This window comes from Mastomys coucha, unplaced genomic scaffold (assembly GCF_008632895.1).
Source record: "Mastomys coucha isolate ucsf_1 unplaced genomic scaffold, UCSF_Mcou_1 pScaffold11, whole genome shotgun sequence".
Taxonomy (NCBI): Eukaryota; Metazoa; Chordata; class Mammalia; order Rodentia; family Muridae; genus Mastomys; species Mastomys coucha.
In genome coordinates this window covers 27,398,437-27,416,246 of record NW_022196893.1, presented here as the reverse complement: position 1 = coordinate 27,416,246, position 17,810 = coordinate 27,398,437, and the positions used below count along the sequence as shown (strand labels likewise).

At 41.6% G+C, this 17,810-nt stretch overlaps 1 protein-coding gene across 2 annotated transcripts in view; it reads right to left on the bottom strand.

The window, feature by feature from the left end:
• Positions 1-1,254: 1,254 nt before the first annotated feature.
• The window catches only part of Arid2 (AT-rich interaction domain 2), a 128,402-nt gene continuing 111,846 nt past the window's right edge, over positions 1,255-17,810 (bottom strand). For both annotated transcript variants that reach the window (XM_031353807.1, XM_031353799.1), the window contains exons 17-21: positions 17,499-17,637; positions 17,325-17,410; positions 16,013-16,136; positions 15,831-15,922; positions 1,255-4,296 (exon numbers count right to left, since the gene is read on the bottom strand). In XM_031353807.1, coding sequence (XP_031209667.1) covers positions 4,155-4,296; positions 15,831-15,922; positions 16,013-16,136; positions 17,325-17,410; positions 17,499-17,637 — 583 coding nt within the window. In that variant the 3' untranslated portion in view covers positions 1,255-4,154. The remainder of the gene's footprint in view (positions 4,297-15,830; positions 15,923-16,012; positions 16,137-17,324; positions 17,411-17,498; positions 17,638-17,810) is intronic.

Here is a 17,810-nt window from a genome sequence, read left to right as displayed (position 1 = left end):
TGGAATTCACTGTGTAGTCTAGGTTGGCCTCAAACTGAGAGATCTGCTTGCCTCTGCCTCCTGGGTGCTGGGATGAAAGGCATGACTATAGACGGATACCACATCTAACTAACAGTGCCATTACAAGCTTCCCAACGGAATTTAAAACATTTTTTTTTTTTTAAACTAAATGGGTCTGTTCAGGAGGGTAAGGACTGTTCTGTCATTAGTAGTCACAACAACCTAGGCTCCAATTTGGACCCTGATTCGTAAGTTGCCATAAACTGCTCCATGACAGTAATTTACTAGACAATAAACACAAGTCCATTCCCAAGTTAACTACGTAGTAGGAATACATGCCCAAGCACACAAGACAGTGTGTACAAGGTCACTTATCATAGATGAAACCAACCCAAACTCCTAGTGTGTACTATTGAGCTGCATTAATGTTGCCACTTGAGCAGTTCCAGTTCATACTACTGTAGGGAACTCACAAAAACCGTATTTAGAGATGACTATTTAAGCTGCCAGGGAACTGCCTTGAGTACGTGTCTCTGAGGCAGAGATAGGTTATGAAGCCTTGGGGAATCATCAGCCTCTATGTGAGCAGGGCTTGGATTAATGATTGCTATAAAGAAGTAATGCTTATTGTTGTGTCCTAGTTCATTTAAAATACTGATTGTAGCTCTAAACCCAGAGATAATTGTGTGTGTGTGTGTATAACCTTTGATGTTAGTCCTCATTTTCATCTTGTTGGCATTGGTTCTGGGCATTAATTTTAATTGTTCATGCTTGTGTTAACAAGAATTTTCGGATCAAGATAACGCCCCCTCCTTTCATCCTCGAGTGTGGCTGTATTAAAGGAAATGAATCCACCTATATACATTAATACTGCCCCTTTGCATTTCTTTTCAAACCAATTCAAGGAACGGAAATCTTTGCTAGTTTACTGGCTATAATGGAACCAGCCAGTGACTCGGTTGGTCTCCTCTGTTCTGTGGCCTTGGGAGGAAGCTAAGTCCAAGTATTTGAGTGTGTGAGTTCAGCTGTGCAGTATGAATGGTTAACTAACATGCGCTGTCTGGCTAGAAATGGTGCCTTCTCTTACTGTATCGTAAGATAACCAGGAGCAAAGTGTGAGGTGTCCTGTGTGGCTGATCTTGAAGCTTCATTCTTGTTTGTGAGCAGTTACTCCTTTGGGTAAGAGCTTCATATTTTGCCTTCAGTACTTTAGTTATGGTATAAGATCAGGACAGAAGTCACTTATCCAAAACACTCATTTCAAAAATCAGTTTTATTGTCATTTTATGGTTTAAAAAACATACATGGCATGGCTATAAAGTAATGAGACAAGTTTTCATGTGTGGCTTGGTTTATTGAGTCTCATTAATATATAGTCATATCCTGTCTCAAGTTGGAAGAAAAATATGCCTTCACTATATGACCATCAGTTTTATTACTTAAAATTTATTAAGTGCCAACAGAGCACTAGGCACATATATAACACAGAATTGTACAGTCTCTATGTTGTTGACTATTATTTACATAGATCTCTCAAAGATAACATTAAAGCTTGTATTTACAGAACTTTAGACAAAAATAACAATACTGGAAGTCAGCAAGTTTCTGTCTAGCAAGGAGCACCTTTTCATGACTGCGAGGGTTCTGCAGAGCCTGGACTGCAAGAGCACTTCAACTGCGTTACCCACCACGTCTGTTATCCAGTAGTCAGGTAAAGCTGTTGGATGGAAAGCCTAGGGGAGCTACAGATTGGTTCCATCAGGTCAGATACATTTAGAAAATTCTGCTGAGACCATTGCTTAAAAGCACTAAAGACACATTTATACATTTTAACACAAAATCTACAACTACAGGATGGTGACCTTGGAAGTCACTTTCTTAAGCCTGTCATTTCTGCTACTGAAGGCTAACCACCATGGTAATTTCCTGCTTGAAGACAACCAAACAGCGATGTTAACAAAAATTATTTCAGAAAACCTAAAAGTTTTAGATAAACACAGTGAATATTAATTTCTCCAGCTGTCTGCCCTTAGGAACCTTTAGTCTGGCACTAGATGAGGGATACATACATTAAGGTACCTGGACTCAGGGTGTCTGCTGGGCAGCCCCGTCTAAGGTGAGGAAGTCAAACACCAGCAACCTGACAATGCCAACTTTTGGATGTTGTCACACAGTTTTTTACAGATCGAGCTGAATGCACAGACAGACTCCTTGGGGAGAAATTACTTTTTGGTACTAGTGAATCAAGGTATTTAAATATGTTTAGACTGAAGGTCATTGCAAAAAATCTGCCTCTGAATTTAAGCAAAATTGATGTCCAGACTGAAGCTCATTGCAAAGAATCTGCCCCTGAATTAAACTGAAACCTACAGTCAAATGGTAAACAAAGCCTTCAGTCAGATGCATGACAACAGTAAGGCACCTGAGCTCTTGACTGTCTGTCACTCTCTGCGATTACTGTTCATACTATTGTAAACAACGATTCTGCTCTCTGGGGCTTTTTCCTACTGTGACCATGGTGTCTATCACGTCTTTCTGTTCTCTATAATATTATCACAAAGTAGGTGACCGTTTGTCCTTGCCTTCAGCTAGACTTTAAAGTTTAGAATGTCTTTAAGCATACTCAGAAATAAAGGACTCAAGAAAATGTTCAGTCTTTTATTTAAAAACTATAAACAGTCACCAAAGTAAATAAAGCCATTCTATAACATAAACTGTCAGGTCTATATTTTTACTGCACATCCTAAGGACACAGCAGAGATGGTGGTTGGGAGGCCTTCCACATTTTTTTGGATGCTAATAGAACAGGCATTAGGCAGTTATAAGTGGATACATTTCACGCTTGGGGGCAAAAGACAATTTAAGGAAGTGAGCAGTTTCTGAGCAGGAATGTGGTCCAGTATTAAGAATGGAAGAATAATACAATAAAATTCCACACTATATTAAGATAGAAAAAGTAGTGAAGAAAATATCATACCTGCACATAATGCATATATAACACAGGAGAAAACCTGTATAAAATCCCATGTATTTAAACCAATTTACAAATACAAAAAAAGTCTGCACAAGCTCTGAACTTGCACACGACAGATGCTTACAGTGGATACATGTTAGGGAAAACCGGAAAAAAAAAAGTAAATTCAAATAGTTTTTTTTCTAAAAAATGACATGAGATATATTATTTCATACTCTTTCAGCCAGCAAAATGAGTTCTACAAGGTGTATAATACAAAACAAAACAAAAACAAAACCCCACCAAACCCAAGGGGGGGATCCAAGGAAACCAAAAAAAGGGGGAGGGGAGAATCACAGTTCCACAAAACTGTTTTGACTTTACAGCATCAGTACCTTTGCAGAAGTATTTACACAAATTTAAAGAATATTCATCCACTGCGTAGAATATATCACAATTACTTACAGTTGACAGGAAAGTCTAGAAAACTTTAGAGCCTACCAATAATGCTGCTGGGCCACGCCCCAGCCTGTGCCCAGTGGCCGCAGTGGCATGAACGGTGTTCATTCTATTCACAAATATTTACAAGATCTATTCAGACTGGTAAATTTTTATGATAATAAATAAGTGAAAATATATTGGCTCAAGTAAGAAAACCAAGCTACTGATTCTAAACAAAACACACGATCCACAGCTAGATATTGGTGCCCCTCTGAAGCTGGGGTAGGTGTGCTCAAACTTTGTCGTTATTCAAACCAGCTTAAATGGTTCTGTAAATATAAAAATGTGCTCCTTTTTGGATATAGATAAAAATATTTAATGCTTCTATTTCATCTGCTCACGTAGGTTTTACACTATTCCATGTATATTCCAATGTGGATGGTACAGAATTCTGATCACACCAGTTTCCATCAGGATTGGCCAGATCCGAGACATCCTGCAGATAAGCTGGTTGACAATCCCACAGCAGTTTTTGTTTTTATTTTTTTTTTCTTTTTAGATTTTTTTTTTTTTTAACAGAAAAGAAAGGGATTCATCCAGAGATCAGAATACGAAGCCGCCTCTCAGCATCATGGGAGGACACAAAATAATTCATTCTATGTATGGTCTCTGCTCCATTAAGACTTGGTGCTTTCTTCAGTAACAGTATGTGAAATGTATTTGACTTTGAGCCCCCACTGTGTCAGTGGGGTGGAGTTCACTACAGCATCTCTGAGTCTTTTTCTTGTTCTTTACTCTGAACTGTAAAATTCAGTTCATAAAGGCATTTGGCAAGGGTAGAGGAAGCTTCCATATTACTAATGGCTAGCACTGATAAGTTGTTTTCATGTCTCTTTAACAATCTAAAAAACAAAAGGAAACACAAACTGTCAGCTCCAGGATCATAGTTAAGATTCCTTGTCACAGATTACACATCTAAAATAAAAACAGACAGCCCCATACCCAAGCCATAGGATCCTAGTTAAGATTCCTTGTCACAGATTACACATCTAAAATAAAAACAGACAGCCCCATACCCAAGCCAACGTTAATCCAGCTCTGTAGAAAGAGGAGGCTCAAGCTAGCCATCAACTAATACGATTCACTGATGAGTAAAACAAGACCAACTGCTGCACCCCACCCTCAGGCGACACGTTAGCTGGTCAGGGTTTGTATCCACAGAATGTTACATACATAGTGCATTTCTGTATCTTCATTCAGGATTTTATGACTTTCACAAATTAGAAAATTGTTGGCCATCAACAAACACATTTATGAACTTGAATGTTCTACTACAAAGGTCGCAGCCTTGGTGTGGCTGTGACTGTAAAGAGACAGTGGAAGTGAGGAGGACAGGAGGACTCAGCTGGGTGAGAGGAGCAAGCATGGGGGACAGGAGGCTACGGCAAGCACACTCCACTGTCAGTACTAAAGCTAGGAAGGATAGAGAATGCTCACTTAATTCAACTTGGGCTTAAGTGCGATAACTTTCATTTTTAACTTCTGGAAGACAAGTCACACAGCAATGAGAATACCTAAGAACTTCACTATTTTCATTAAAGTCCTGGGAAAAGAAATCAGAGAAGGGGCTGCTGAGGTCATTCAGTGGTTAACAGCCTGATCTTGCCAAGAACCCATGTTTGGTTTCGATTACTCAGGTCAAGTGGTTCACAGTTTTCTGTAACCCAGGGAATCTGCCCCTTCTCACCTCTCTGGGTAGTGCATAGATGTGGTGCATATACATAAATGTAGGTGAAACTAAGATTGTAAAAAAAAAAATACCTTACAAAAACAGGAGGAAAAGAAAAGAGGTAAGACAGAACTAAAATTGTGATTGAGAAGTCAATCATGGAAAAAGGGAAAAAAAATCCCGAGTTAACACTTTATATGGAAGGCTTGGTGGTTGAACACTTGGACAGAATGTACAAGGCCCTAGGTTCACTCTCCACGACTAGGAACAAAATGTTACCAAATGATACCAAAGGAACAAACCAGTAACCATAATTCTGTACTTCAGTAATAATGATCATAGCATCACTGCATGAAACCCCAGAAATCAATCTCATAATTCTTCTTGTGAAAACACCATCATCTGATATGATTTCTATCAGGGTAAAGTCACTTAGAATACCCTGACTAGGACAATGGCAGGGTTGGGAGAGAAGAGGGGAGGAAGAGGCTGAGGGGGCGAGCGAGCTTTTCGTGGTACTGGTATGACTTTACTGTATCTGAGGGTTACTAGTTTCCAAAAACTCACTGAAAATTTTGCTTTGTGGACTCATTAAACATGACTTCTCAAAATTTTATTTAACAAACTTTAAAATCAACTGAGAATTACATGATTTTTCTATAAAAACAAACAAACCAAAAAACAAACTCAGCTCAGCTGAGAAGCATGTGTCTTTAATCCCAGCACTTGGGAGGTAAAGGCAGATGGATCTCTACGTTCAAGGCCAGCCTGGTCGATGTAGAGTTCTAGGCTAGCCAGGGCTATACAGAGAGACTTGTCTCACAACCAAAGAAAACACTGGGGGCTGGGGCAGGGTCTGGAGATTATACTTAACAGTGACGAACATGCTTTACCTTTGGACTCAGCGATATCCAAAGCCCCCCCTTTTTAAAATTATATTTCTATCTTAAGGTTAAAGATTGCTATAATAAACATAACTTCTTTGGTTTATTTTTGGGGGGAGGAGAAATTTTCAATTTCACATGCTGGTCTAAGTTGTATTAATAGAAACATCTTAAGATACAAATTATCTTTTAAGGAAAACTAAACAATTTGAAAAGTTTATATCCTACCATAAAAGCACCAACAATTCAATGAAGCAATTTATTTTCTTGAGAAACAAAAGCATGCAGGTTTTTGAAATGGGCAATGTAGGAGAGAGGGGGAAGAGAATCAATCAGTGGGAAACAGGCTTAAGAGACATGAGGACCTTTTTCCATCTCATTTCCAGAATGCAAGCCCTCTCATGTTAACTGTTCTTAAAACTGCCTACCTACAAAAAAAAAAAAAAAAAAAAAAATCAGAAAATCAGAGGTTCCTCCATGGAGAAAACAAACCAAACCCTCCCTACAGAGCTGACACTGGGGGACTGCTCTAAATAAGCCAGCTCACTTGAGACCATCTAAAGACAGAACTATCACAAGCAGCAAGCCACAACTCTGCGCTCTGACATTCTTTACTGCATTTTGAGACAGGGCCTTAAAGGAGGCCCACACCAACCTCCAGCCCATGGCCTATCTGTTATAGGCAGACACCTATAATAGAATATTATATTCTATCTTACATATTTTATCTTTTTTTTTCTTTTAGTTTTTCAAGATAGGTTTCCCTGTGTAGCTCTGGCTGTCCTGGAACTCAAGAGATCCACCTGCCTCTCTCAGCCTCCCTAGTGCTAGGATTAAAGGCATGAGACACCACTATCCCACCTTATTCTTAAAATATAGAGGAAACCCTAAAATACTTAAACATTTGAGAAAAGAACAACTGTACAAAAGAGAAGGAAAAACTAAACACACACATAGCTAACTCAACAGCTGGTAGCAGGCCATAAAACAATCTGACAAAATCCTCAAGGACGAATAAAACCCCAGCAGGTCTGAGTATTGAATAAAAAAGATTTCCTGAAGAGATTGAAAAACAATTCAAACCAAACGAAAGGAAAGGAACAGGAAAACTTGTCCTTATCAAAGCACATGAATCAGCTAAAATGCTCACTCTCAAGCAGCCAGGACAGCCCGGCACTGGCACAGACACAGGAACAGAAGAGCTCAAGGAATGTGGGCATCTCCAGCCACCTGAAGAAGATGCAAAAACAAACAGGAGATGGCCCACAAGGAAGCTGTCAACAATCAAAACAATGCAACTCAGCTGTAAGATATGAAACAGTCCCAAGAAAATCTAGCTCACTACCCTGGGCAATGGGAATGGGCAGTGGGAATAGACAATGCTTTTTACAGCAAATTCCAAAAAGCACAGGAAACTAACAGCTAACTAGCTAGCTAGCTAGCTACTGACTGACAAGTTTCTGAATAGCAATGGGAACAACTATCAACGTCGAGAAGCTAGTGTAGAATGTGCAGCCGACAGAGGATTAACATTCAGGGCATCTTGGACACCAGAATTTCAACAAGCAAAACCCAAATAACCAATTCAAGGACCTAAATAGACATTTCCTTACTGAAGACATGAAGATGGCACAGCGTCATGATCACAAGAGAAATGCAAAGGGACACAATGACTTACCACAATGATTTATTTTCAAAAGACAAAACCATAGAAACTGCTGGTGGGAATATAAATCATCACAGGTCAGAGAAATAGTACAGATACCAAAAAATTAAAAGCAAAATCCCTATATTCTCCTCAGTGCAAAGAAAAGGCAACTCTGGTTAGATCTCAAGAGGTATTTAAAATCTGTTTTGTGGAGGCTTTGGGGAAGCACTTCATCAGTGGATGATCCATTAATGCACTAATACTCTGATAACTGTTGGTATGTGTGTGTGTGCTCGCATGTGGGCACAAGGGTTGGGTGGTGTGCCCTAAGCTGGAGGAAGTCAGGTCAGGAGATGAGCCAGACTCCTGTCACAAGCTCCCACTGAGAAGATGCTAACTAAGGCTTTTCTTCCTTTGTGTTTTCTTGAATCATTTATTTTTATTTAATGTGTATCAGTGTTTTACCAGCATGTATGTCTGTGTGAAGGTAATAGATGCCCTGGAACTGGAGTTACAGACAGTTGTTAGCTGCAGTGTAGGTGCTGGGAATTGAACCCAGGTCCTTTGAAAGTACTCTTAAATCACTGAGCTGTCTCTCCATCCCCATTCACTACACTCTAAAGGCAACTTTTTCTTTTCCTCCCGCTCCTCCTTTCTCTAAGGTCTCTGGCACTGCTTGCAACTTGTTCTGTACTTCTGCACTAATGAAAAGCTAACAAAATAAAACCACTTTGTCATGTTTATTTACTACAGTATCATTCATAAGAGCTAGAACTGGAAACATCTTAACTGTCCATCAACTAGTGAATGAATAAGACAACATAGTAAACACATAAACTAAATGCTAATCAGCCACTAAGACAAACAGATCCTGCCGAGTGTTTCTCGAGTTCACTGCCATTCATTAGATGAAATGAGCCAGGCACAGAAGGACAAGTACTAAATGATCTCATGCATGGAAAAGCCAATGGTTGATCTAAATCAAGTTCAGTAGATGGTACTTAGAGGTGTCAAAGGAGCATAGGGAAGGAAAAATGGAGAAAGGTTGACCAGTGTTTGGGAGGTTCTCCTGTGCTGCTGCATGGAAGGTAAGGTCTACATTTCAAAGAGGTGGACGAAAGGAATCTGAATTCTTTTACCATAAAGAAATAATGAAAGGATGAAGACAGGCTTTATGCATTGTATAATGTGTGTATGTGTCAAAACATCACAGAATACCCCACGTATATGTACAACTTTGGGGTAGCAGTTAAAACAACCTATAAAGTATCATAGTTATTAAACTTTAGAAAGCCAGAAATACATTAGAACTCTGAAAAAATAAGATTACATGTAAAAACAAATGTGACTCAGAATGCCTCTGGACCCCAGAAGCACAGCTAGAGACGCAAACCGCTTTACAAACTGGAATTTTTTTTTTTTAATCTGGACAAAAGAACAGATTAGGGTAACAGAACACAGACATATATATCTTTGAACATTTTTATGTGTATGAATCTTTTGACTGCATGTTTGTCTGTGCACTATGTGAATGCCTGAAGACCTGGTGTCTATGGGACCAGAAGAAGGCATCAGACTGATCAGTTACAGATAGTTATAAATCACTATGTGGGTGCTGGGATGGGAACCTCGGACCTCTTGAAGAGCAGCCAGCATCTATACCACTGAGCCACTTAGAGAGCCCTGCACAGGGATATTCTTTTTTTTCTTTTTTCTTTTTTTTTTTGAGACAGGGTTTCTCTGAGTAGCCCCGGCTGTTCTGGAACTCACTCTGTAGACCAAGCTGGCCTCGAACTCAGAAACCCACCTGCCTCTGCCTCCCAAGTGCTGGCATTAAAGGTGTGCTCCACCACCGCTCAGCTAGAGATATTCTTAAGAAACATTAGGAAAACACCAGAAGAACCTGCTCAAATCCATGAGGCTGCTGGATAGAGGCAGGAGGGGACATGTGACTGCCTACTTGATGGTTGTTTTCCTCAGTTCTACTGCAGTACAGTTTACTGTGACACGAGTCTGCACATTATAAACAACTCATTGGTAATTGTGAGCATGGGTACTGTTACTTTTGAGCACTCCCTTCATCCCACATAGACACCATGGGTACTGTTACTCTTGAGCACTCCCTTCATCCCACATAGACACCAAGCACAGAAGCTGTCACTTCCCATTCTCCCCAAGACTCTTGTTTTATTTTTAACACCTTTTTTTCACGTTTATGAGAACATAACATGAACTTTCCCAACTTGTCTCTATGTCTAGCCCTTTTCTTTGTTTCAAATAGACCGTTCTATAACCATGAAACAGCAATTTCTCCCCCCCAATGCAGTGCTTCTCACCCTTCCTAATGCTGTGACCCCTTAACACAGTTCCTCATGGTATGCTGACCCTGACCGTAACGCTTTTGTCACTATATATATATGTACCTTTGCTACCATTACGAACTGTAATGTCATTATTTAGAAGCAGAAGTTTGCCTAAAGTGTCTCAACGCCCAGGTTTTGTCTGTCTGTACTTGTTCTGGTAGTGATCGCACAGACCAGATCCAACCTCTGTGCCTGGTTTAAGTCAGAGGATGTCCTCAAGGCTTGCAGCTGTGGCATGCATTAGCACGTTTCCTTTTTAAGGCTGAGTAACACCCCAGTTTAATCCTACAGTGTTTTCTCTCCTGGAGGAGCTAGCTGAGGCAGGCTCCCTCCGCACTTGGGGCTTTTGTATACACTCTAATATTAACCCCTTGCTAACTCCGCAAGTTTTCAGTCACTTTCTCTCACTCCGGGCTGCCATTTACTGTTGGCAATGTCTTCCTCTGCAAGTCTGAGTTGTGACGCAGCCTGTTCGTATGCATTCTGTGGCCTCTGCTTCTCATGTAGCAGACACAGAAGTCGCTATTAAGTCAATGACAGGAAGTCTTTGCCTCATGCCTTCTAACTGGTTAGTAGTTTTAGCTCATTTATGCTAAAACTCATTGATCGATTTTGAGCTAAGATATCTATGGCAATAGCAGCTGTTCAGTTTCTTTCACAAATACAAGTCTCTCTCCAACATCATTTACTGGAGAGACAGCCAGAGACGGAGAGGCTGGCTCCTTACTGAAGATCCCTCAGCTGTGTACAGCGCACTCTGGGCTGTCAGTCCAACTTTAGACCAGTGAATAGGCATGTAGCTCACAACCATAGAGTGCTGGGGGACCTGATGGTCTTTTCTGACCTCTCCAGGTTCCAGGCATATAAATGGTGACCATATCTGAAGGCAAAACACCCATACATATAAAATATAACAAAACATTTTAAAAATGTTTAAAAAGCACTATTTGATTTTTAAATAAGATCCATGTATATAGTTAGCAAAAGGAGACAAATCTTGAGACTTCTCCAGAGCTGAGACTTAATCAGAAGGGATAAAATGCATTACTTATTCTAACAGATCCTGACATTAAAACAAAACACCCTCTCATAAACCCTAGTATCTTCCACCGGGCAGGGCACAGTGTGTAGGAGTGAAGGTATGCTACTATCTACCTCGTAACCTCATGTTATAAAAACAAATGTGTTAGTATTATTCCACTGGCAATCGGATTCCTTGCTCTCTCCTTCACGCAGGCCTCTCCCAGAAGCTCAGCGCTCCCACACAGCACAGGCAATGATCAGCTGTCTGTCTCACCTGTCTGTCTGTCTCACAGGCATCCTAGGCTGACTTCAAAGCTGCAGGCCCTGCATGTGCCCTCTACAGTCTTGCCTGATTACATCTGTAGGGGAAAAGGAAGCTGCCAGTCTCTTTTCCTTCTGTCTGTCGCACACCCACTGGGTGAATATCACTTTCACATGTATGTCTGGTGCCTTAAAACAACAATTTAAATAAATACCCAATCTCTACCTTCAAAGAGCTCCACAAGAAGTTGTGGGGCAGTGTTCTGGAGCAGATTAGGGCATGAGGAAGACACGGGAAGGAGTGTGGTAACCCTGGATGTACAATTCCTAGCCTGCATTGGGAAGTACTCTAGTGTTCATGCTGGAACTACTACAGTCTGAACATGGCTTAGTAGAGAAAAAGACATTAAAACTGTTTACAGAACAGACAGCCTAGAGAAACAGAACAACAACAAACTTAGCAGGGATAAGACACGCCTCATGAGGAAGGACACGGGGCTGGGGAGCCGGCTAAGGAAGAGGAAGAAGAGAGAAGAAAGAGAAAAGAAAGAAAGGCTAGAGAAAGCAGTGCTCATGTGAGCAGAACCACAGACAAAGAAACCCAGAAGGATATACTGGCAGGAAGGACAGCAGAACCCTGGAACAAAAGTTGGAAGGTGAAGATGAGAGAGTCTAATGTGAGTAGGAGCTTGCATGAGCTTCTCTGTGGTTCACAGCAGGCTACAGTGCACAAATGAGGCTGAGGAAGGAGGAGGAGCATGTTATTATGTACAAAGGACACTGGCTTGCGGGAGGCCTGTTCTAGCCTAGCCTATGTCTGGGTGCGGGAGGCCTGTCCTAGCCTAGCCTATGTCTGGGTGTGGGAGGCCTGTCCTAGCCTAGCCTATGTCTGGGTGTGGGATCAGTCTCTAGCACCAAACCAACACACCCCCAATACAAAACCAACAACTTTGTATTTTTCATGTTGCACATTAACACAAAATTATTCCTGAGATGTTTGTCTTCCTGGGTCTGCCACCACATTCAATATACTTTCTAGTTCCATCCACTGATCTGCTAGTTCCACTCTTCTTTACACGTTAATAGTATCCATAGTGAAGGTCACATTTGTTTCTGCGTGCCAGCTGAGAACGACCAGGCTGTCTCCCTTTCCTAGCTATTGTGGGCAGAGCAGCAGTGACAGGGCAGAGCGAGCATCTGGAGTAGAATGTGCAGTCCTTTGGGAATACACCCAGGGTGGTAGAGATGGACAATATGATCTACTTATTTTTAGCTTTTTGATTTTTCCACACTTATTTCCAGAGGGCCTTGGCAGTTTGCAATCCCACCAACAATGAATAAGGGCTCCCTCACTCATATCTTCTCCAGTATTTGTTGTCTGTTGTTCTGTCTGATGTTTGCCATTCTGATTGGGGTGAGATGAAACCTCAAAATTATTTGATTTGCTTTTCTCAATTGCAGGGCAATCAACATTGTTATGAGATTTATTTAGTCATTTTCTTTTATTCTTTTGAGAAGTCTCTGCAGATCCACAGCTCACTTTTGAATGGGGCATTTGTTTTAGTGACTTTACAGTTTTATTTTTTGGTTTTTTATAGATGTACAGCTGGAAAGATTGGTTCCTGTTCTGTAGGCTTCCTCTTCGCTGGATTGCTTGGTTCTTTCACCGTGAAGAAACTTTTAGTTTTATGAAGTCCCATTTTGTCAATTGTTGGCCTTAATTCCTGAGCATATGGGGTCCTATTTAAAAAGTCCTTTTCTACATTGTACCTTGTAGATTACCATGCATGTTTTTATTCTAGCATTTACTTTGATCCACTTGGAGTTAGTTTTTGTATAAAGTGATGGATACAGGTCCAATCTCATTCTTTGGCCTGGGACACTCAGTTTCCCTGCCACCATTTGTTACACATGTTTCTTTTCTCCACCATCTTTTGGCTTCTCTTTTGTCCCATGTACTCGTGCTCAGGTCTTCCATTTTGCTTCCAGAGTCTACGTGTATGATCTGGTGCCATTACTACACACTGCTGCTGACTTTCTTGCTATGGCTCTGCGATGCACCCTGAGATCTGGAATTATAACTCCTCTAGCATGATTTGGCTCAGGATTCTTGGGCTATCCAGGGTGGTTTGTGATTCCATATGAATTTTAGGATAGTTTTGTTTAACTTTTGTGAAAAATGCCATGAGGATTTTTGATTGTACTTGACGATCTGAACTGGATCTGACCTAAAAGTCTCCTCCCTGGGGACTAACTTCCATAGCATTAGAAGGTGCTGTGTCAGGGTACAAGAGACGCAAGCAATCAACAGTGCTACATGGCTATAATGCCTGGGAGCCACACAGTGACCAGCCCGGCAAGATATTCCTATGGGTACAACGGAGGCAAGCAGTAACCAACAGCTAGCTAATCAGACTTAAGGCCCACTCAAGAGAAGGAAAGCATACCTGGGGCTGGAAACATCACAAGCCACCTGGGGCTAGAGAGGTCACAGATCTTAGAAGAGAGCTTATTACTGAAACTTGACTAAATCATAATGATTTCTGATTGGTAAGTTTAGAATGCTAAATACTTATGCTTAACCCATACATAAGTGTACCTCTAGTTCCTCATCCAAGAATCTTACCTTTCCAACAAATAGTAAGCACTACAGAAAACCACAATTAGTCCATCGGAGAGAAAAAGTGACTGTGTGTTACCCAGCCCCAACAGATACATGCATACAACATACTCCCGCAGCTAAGGCTCCCGCAGAAACACGAAAGGCTGCAGAGATAATTTAAGAGCCAGGAAATTTGCTATGATATTTTGTCTCTGAGAAATGACAGGGAAACTATATCCATGAAGCCTAACAGCACAACTGCCAAAATAAGACCTGAACAAGCACAATACCAACAGGTATGCTAATGTGGTAGGGAGCCCTCCCAACAGACAAGAACTACAACCAACTTCAGACCACTTGAAGAGAGAAAAAAACAATAGTCTTCCCTGGGGATGAAGCTCTTAACTGGTTAACTAAGACCAAGTTAACAGGCCTGAAATCATGTATATACAAGTAACAGTCTGAATGTGTGTGTGTGTGTGTGCGCGCGCGCGTGCTGTGTATCCTGAAATCATGTATATACAAGTAACACTGTGTTTGTGCATGCGCATGTGAAGATGAGACCATGCGTGTTAGGATTCTGTCTGGACTCCACCCCCACAGTTACTTGGCAACAGCCAGGAAGGCCTGGCACACTATAAAAGGGGCTGCTTGCCCCCTCCTATCTCTCTCTTGCCTCTTGATCTCTTGCTCCCCCTCTGTCCACATAGTCATGGCTGGCTGGCCTCTACTTCTCTACTCTCTCCTTCTCTCTGCCTTTCTCTGCCTCTACTACCTCTTAACTCCCCTCCCCATGCACTAAATAAACTCATGTGGCTGGTCCCTCAGGGGGAAGGGATGCCTTAGCATGGGCCCGCTGGGGCACCCCCTACCCCCATACCTAACCACACCTCCATAGAACATAGTCTTTCTTTTTCTAGTCACAGCACAACGATCGCGTGAGGAAGCACAGCTGAGGAGATGGGAGGGAGGGATGATGCTAATTTCAAAATACCATCACTTGCAAAATTCTAAAAGCTGATATAGTACAACTACCTTCTTTTGGAATTAATTCCAGTTTTTATGCTTTGAAAAATCTACGTTAAGCATTCTAGTACCTAAAACAATGTGACTGGGTGTAGATGGAAGGCATGGAGATGGGCCTGTGAAGGAAGAGGCACCTGACAGCTTGTCGGCTGCTTAGCTGTGGCTGCAGGGAAAGGAAACAGGAGATGAGCTGAGGGCAGACCCTGTACATTAGCAGTTCTCAGCCTGGGGGTTGTGACCTCCTTTTGTCTATCTCCAAAACTATTTACATGACGATTCCTAACAGTAGCAAAATCCCAGTTATGGAGTAGCAATGAGCATAACTTTATGGTGGGGGCACCATGACCTAGGAGCTACATTAAGGGCTGCAAGGGTTAAGGGAGGCTGAGAACCAGTGCTGTAGAGGACAGAGCAGGCCCGAGCCTCAAGGATAAAGCATCATTCCCTACTTTCCAAATGTATTTACAGATTACACTCTTTTTCAAGTCTACTAGAAGGAAACTATAAAAAAGTATCACAGGGACACCTAAACTAGTTATGGCTCTGACGGGCCTATAGAATGACACCAATCGGGCCTATAGAAAATGCCAAACGTCAAAGGGAACTGATTCCACGGGATGCAAACAGCCAATGCCCTCTTATGTTTCTTCCTCAGAAGAACTTTTTCCCCCCATAAATGCTAAGGCCAGGAACAGAAATTGACAATAAAATAAGTTAAAGGCTTGTTTTCTGTTTTTTTTCCAACTGTTTTAGGCTTTGGAGAGATCATGATGGCCTGGCCTTATTTTTTGGACACAGTCACAAATCGATTAGGAAAAACAGCAAGTAAGAGACAGGCAACGTCATTCACTCACGTCTGAAAACAGTCAGTTGGCTCTGGTTATGGAAATGGTTACTCACCTGCGCCCACACTCTGAGTATTTACCAATATTTTTTAATATTAAGGCAGCTGTTAGTCGGATGTGTTTAGTTATTGGTCCCTCTTTTTCATCCTTAAAAAGAATGGAGAATATAAAAAAAGAATAAAGATCTAAGTCACACAGGGCCACACTTTTATGACGAAGTTCTGAAGGGGCACTTACTGTAAAGTCCCGGAAGACCAGGTTCCTGGAGCCTCTCCTTAGCGCCATGAGTGCAGCACTGGGGTGGCTTGCAATGGCCTTCTGGGCTCTGGGAGCAGAGCCTGCGCCCCCCACAGCGGGCTGCCTACGTATCAGACAGACAGTGTTAGGTGCACAGACAGACAACTGGGCCCCAACCCCAACCCACAGCTAACCTAACAGCTGTGCTAGGACTTGTGTTTTCCAGTCTATCCCTTTTCTTTTAGACAGGGTCTTAGTTATAGAGCTCAAGCAGGCCTAGATCAGTCCGCCCTACTGCCTGCTGGCATTACAGGACACAGTGTGGCACACCACTCAGTGTGTCAGTTTCAGAGCAAACACCAGATGCCCTGCATAGTCCATCTCGGCTACTATGCGAGGTAACTGTAGCCTAACACAGCACCAGAGGTGTAGAGTTCTTGTCTCTGTCAGAGAAGTGAGAAGCTGCCTGTGCTTCCTAGCAAGCAGAGAGCCTGCAATTTAGATGAGGAAGAAAGCTGCCCTGTGTATCAGAACCTAGGCCAAGGACACTGCTTTCTTAAATAGTCTCCCCTTCAACCCATCACTGCAACACAAAGGAGTCATAAGGAAAAGTGTCATTGTTCTCATGGAAGACACAGGATGGCCGCCTGCACGACGTTACAGTGCAGAGTCCCAGTCTCTGGCCACATGGCCCGTTGTGCTGGTAGGCAGCGGTGTTCACCACACTGGTCGGCACAGTCTAACAAACTGGGTTTCTTCTGAAGGCATACCGATGATACACATGCATGTGAACTAGGGATATTCTGATTTTTTTTAGACAGAAATTCTAGATATTAAAAATATAATATAGAAATAATCTTCATATGTAATCCAGGATGTATGTATATGCTTATAGGTGTGATTATATAAAGTCTCTTTGCCGTAACCAAATAGATGAAATACACTCTTAAAGAAAGACCTTAGTAGTCCTTCTAATTTATGTAGTTTTCCCTCTTGTCTTATTTGTCTGCCTAATGACTTGTCTCCAAAGTCAGGCTTCCTTATAGACACACAATGCTATGAGATAGTCGCCTATGGACAGCTGCCTACGGAGAGAATTTATGTAGTTTAAACAGAATTGCACAGCTCAGTAGTATGAGCTGGGTTAGAAGACAGGTTTTGGGTTTCCCATACGTTGTTTCTTCTTGTTGATCTTGTGTCTCCCTAGTTTTCTATTTTTTGTTTTTAGTGCCAAGAATGGGAGACGGGCTCTGACCATCGTAGGGGCTATTTGTTCTTTACGTGCATTAGTAAGTAAATTAATTTTCTTTACTTGGTAGAAGATTTTTGATTTGCCACTTGTCCTGGTTCATCTTGTTTTAATCCTGCAAGCAGAGCATCCTTTGAACAGTGCTTATCCTTAAGGAGAGAAAAAAGTAAAAGATATACATCATAATCTTTAATGTGCGCAGATGAGTCACTATGCAAGTGTACCCTGAAAGCATACCTGTAAGTGGGTAATGAAAGAGAACCTCTGTCTCTGGAAAGGCTCACAGCCTTCCCAGAGACACTGCCCTGGATACACATCTTTGCCTCCATGTTCAGTAGCTGCATGATAGAACACTTGGGAGGGGGTCTGAAACCACCTACAAAAAGAAAAGGCAAATAATTTGAAACTTAGATAAGTTCTTTAGGAAGTGTACATATGGGTACTTTCAGAGTCCAGCAAATGGCACTGGATTTATTTTTTTTCTTATGGCTTTTATGTAACTGTGTCTATATTTAAACCAATTAAAAAGTCTTTTCTTTTCTTTTTTTT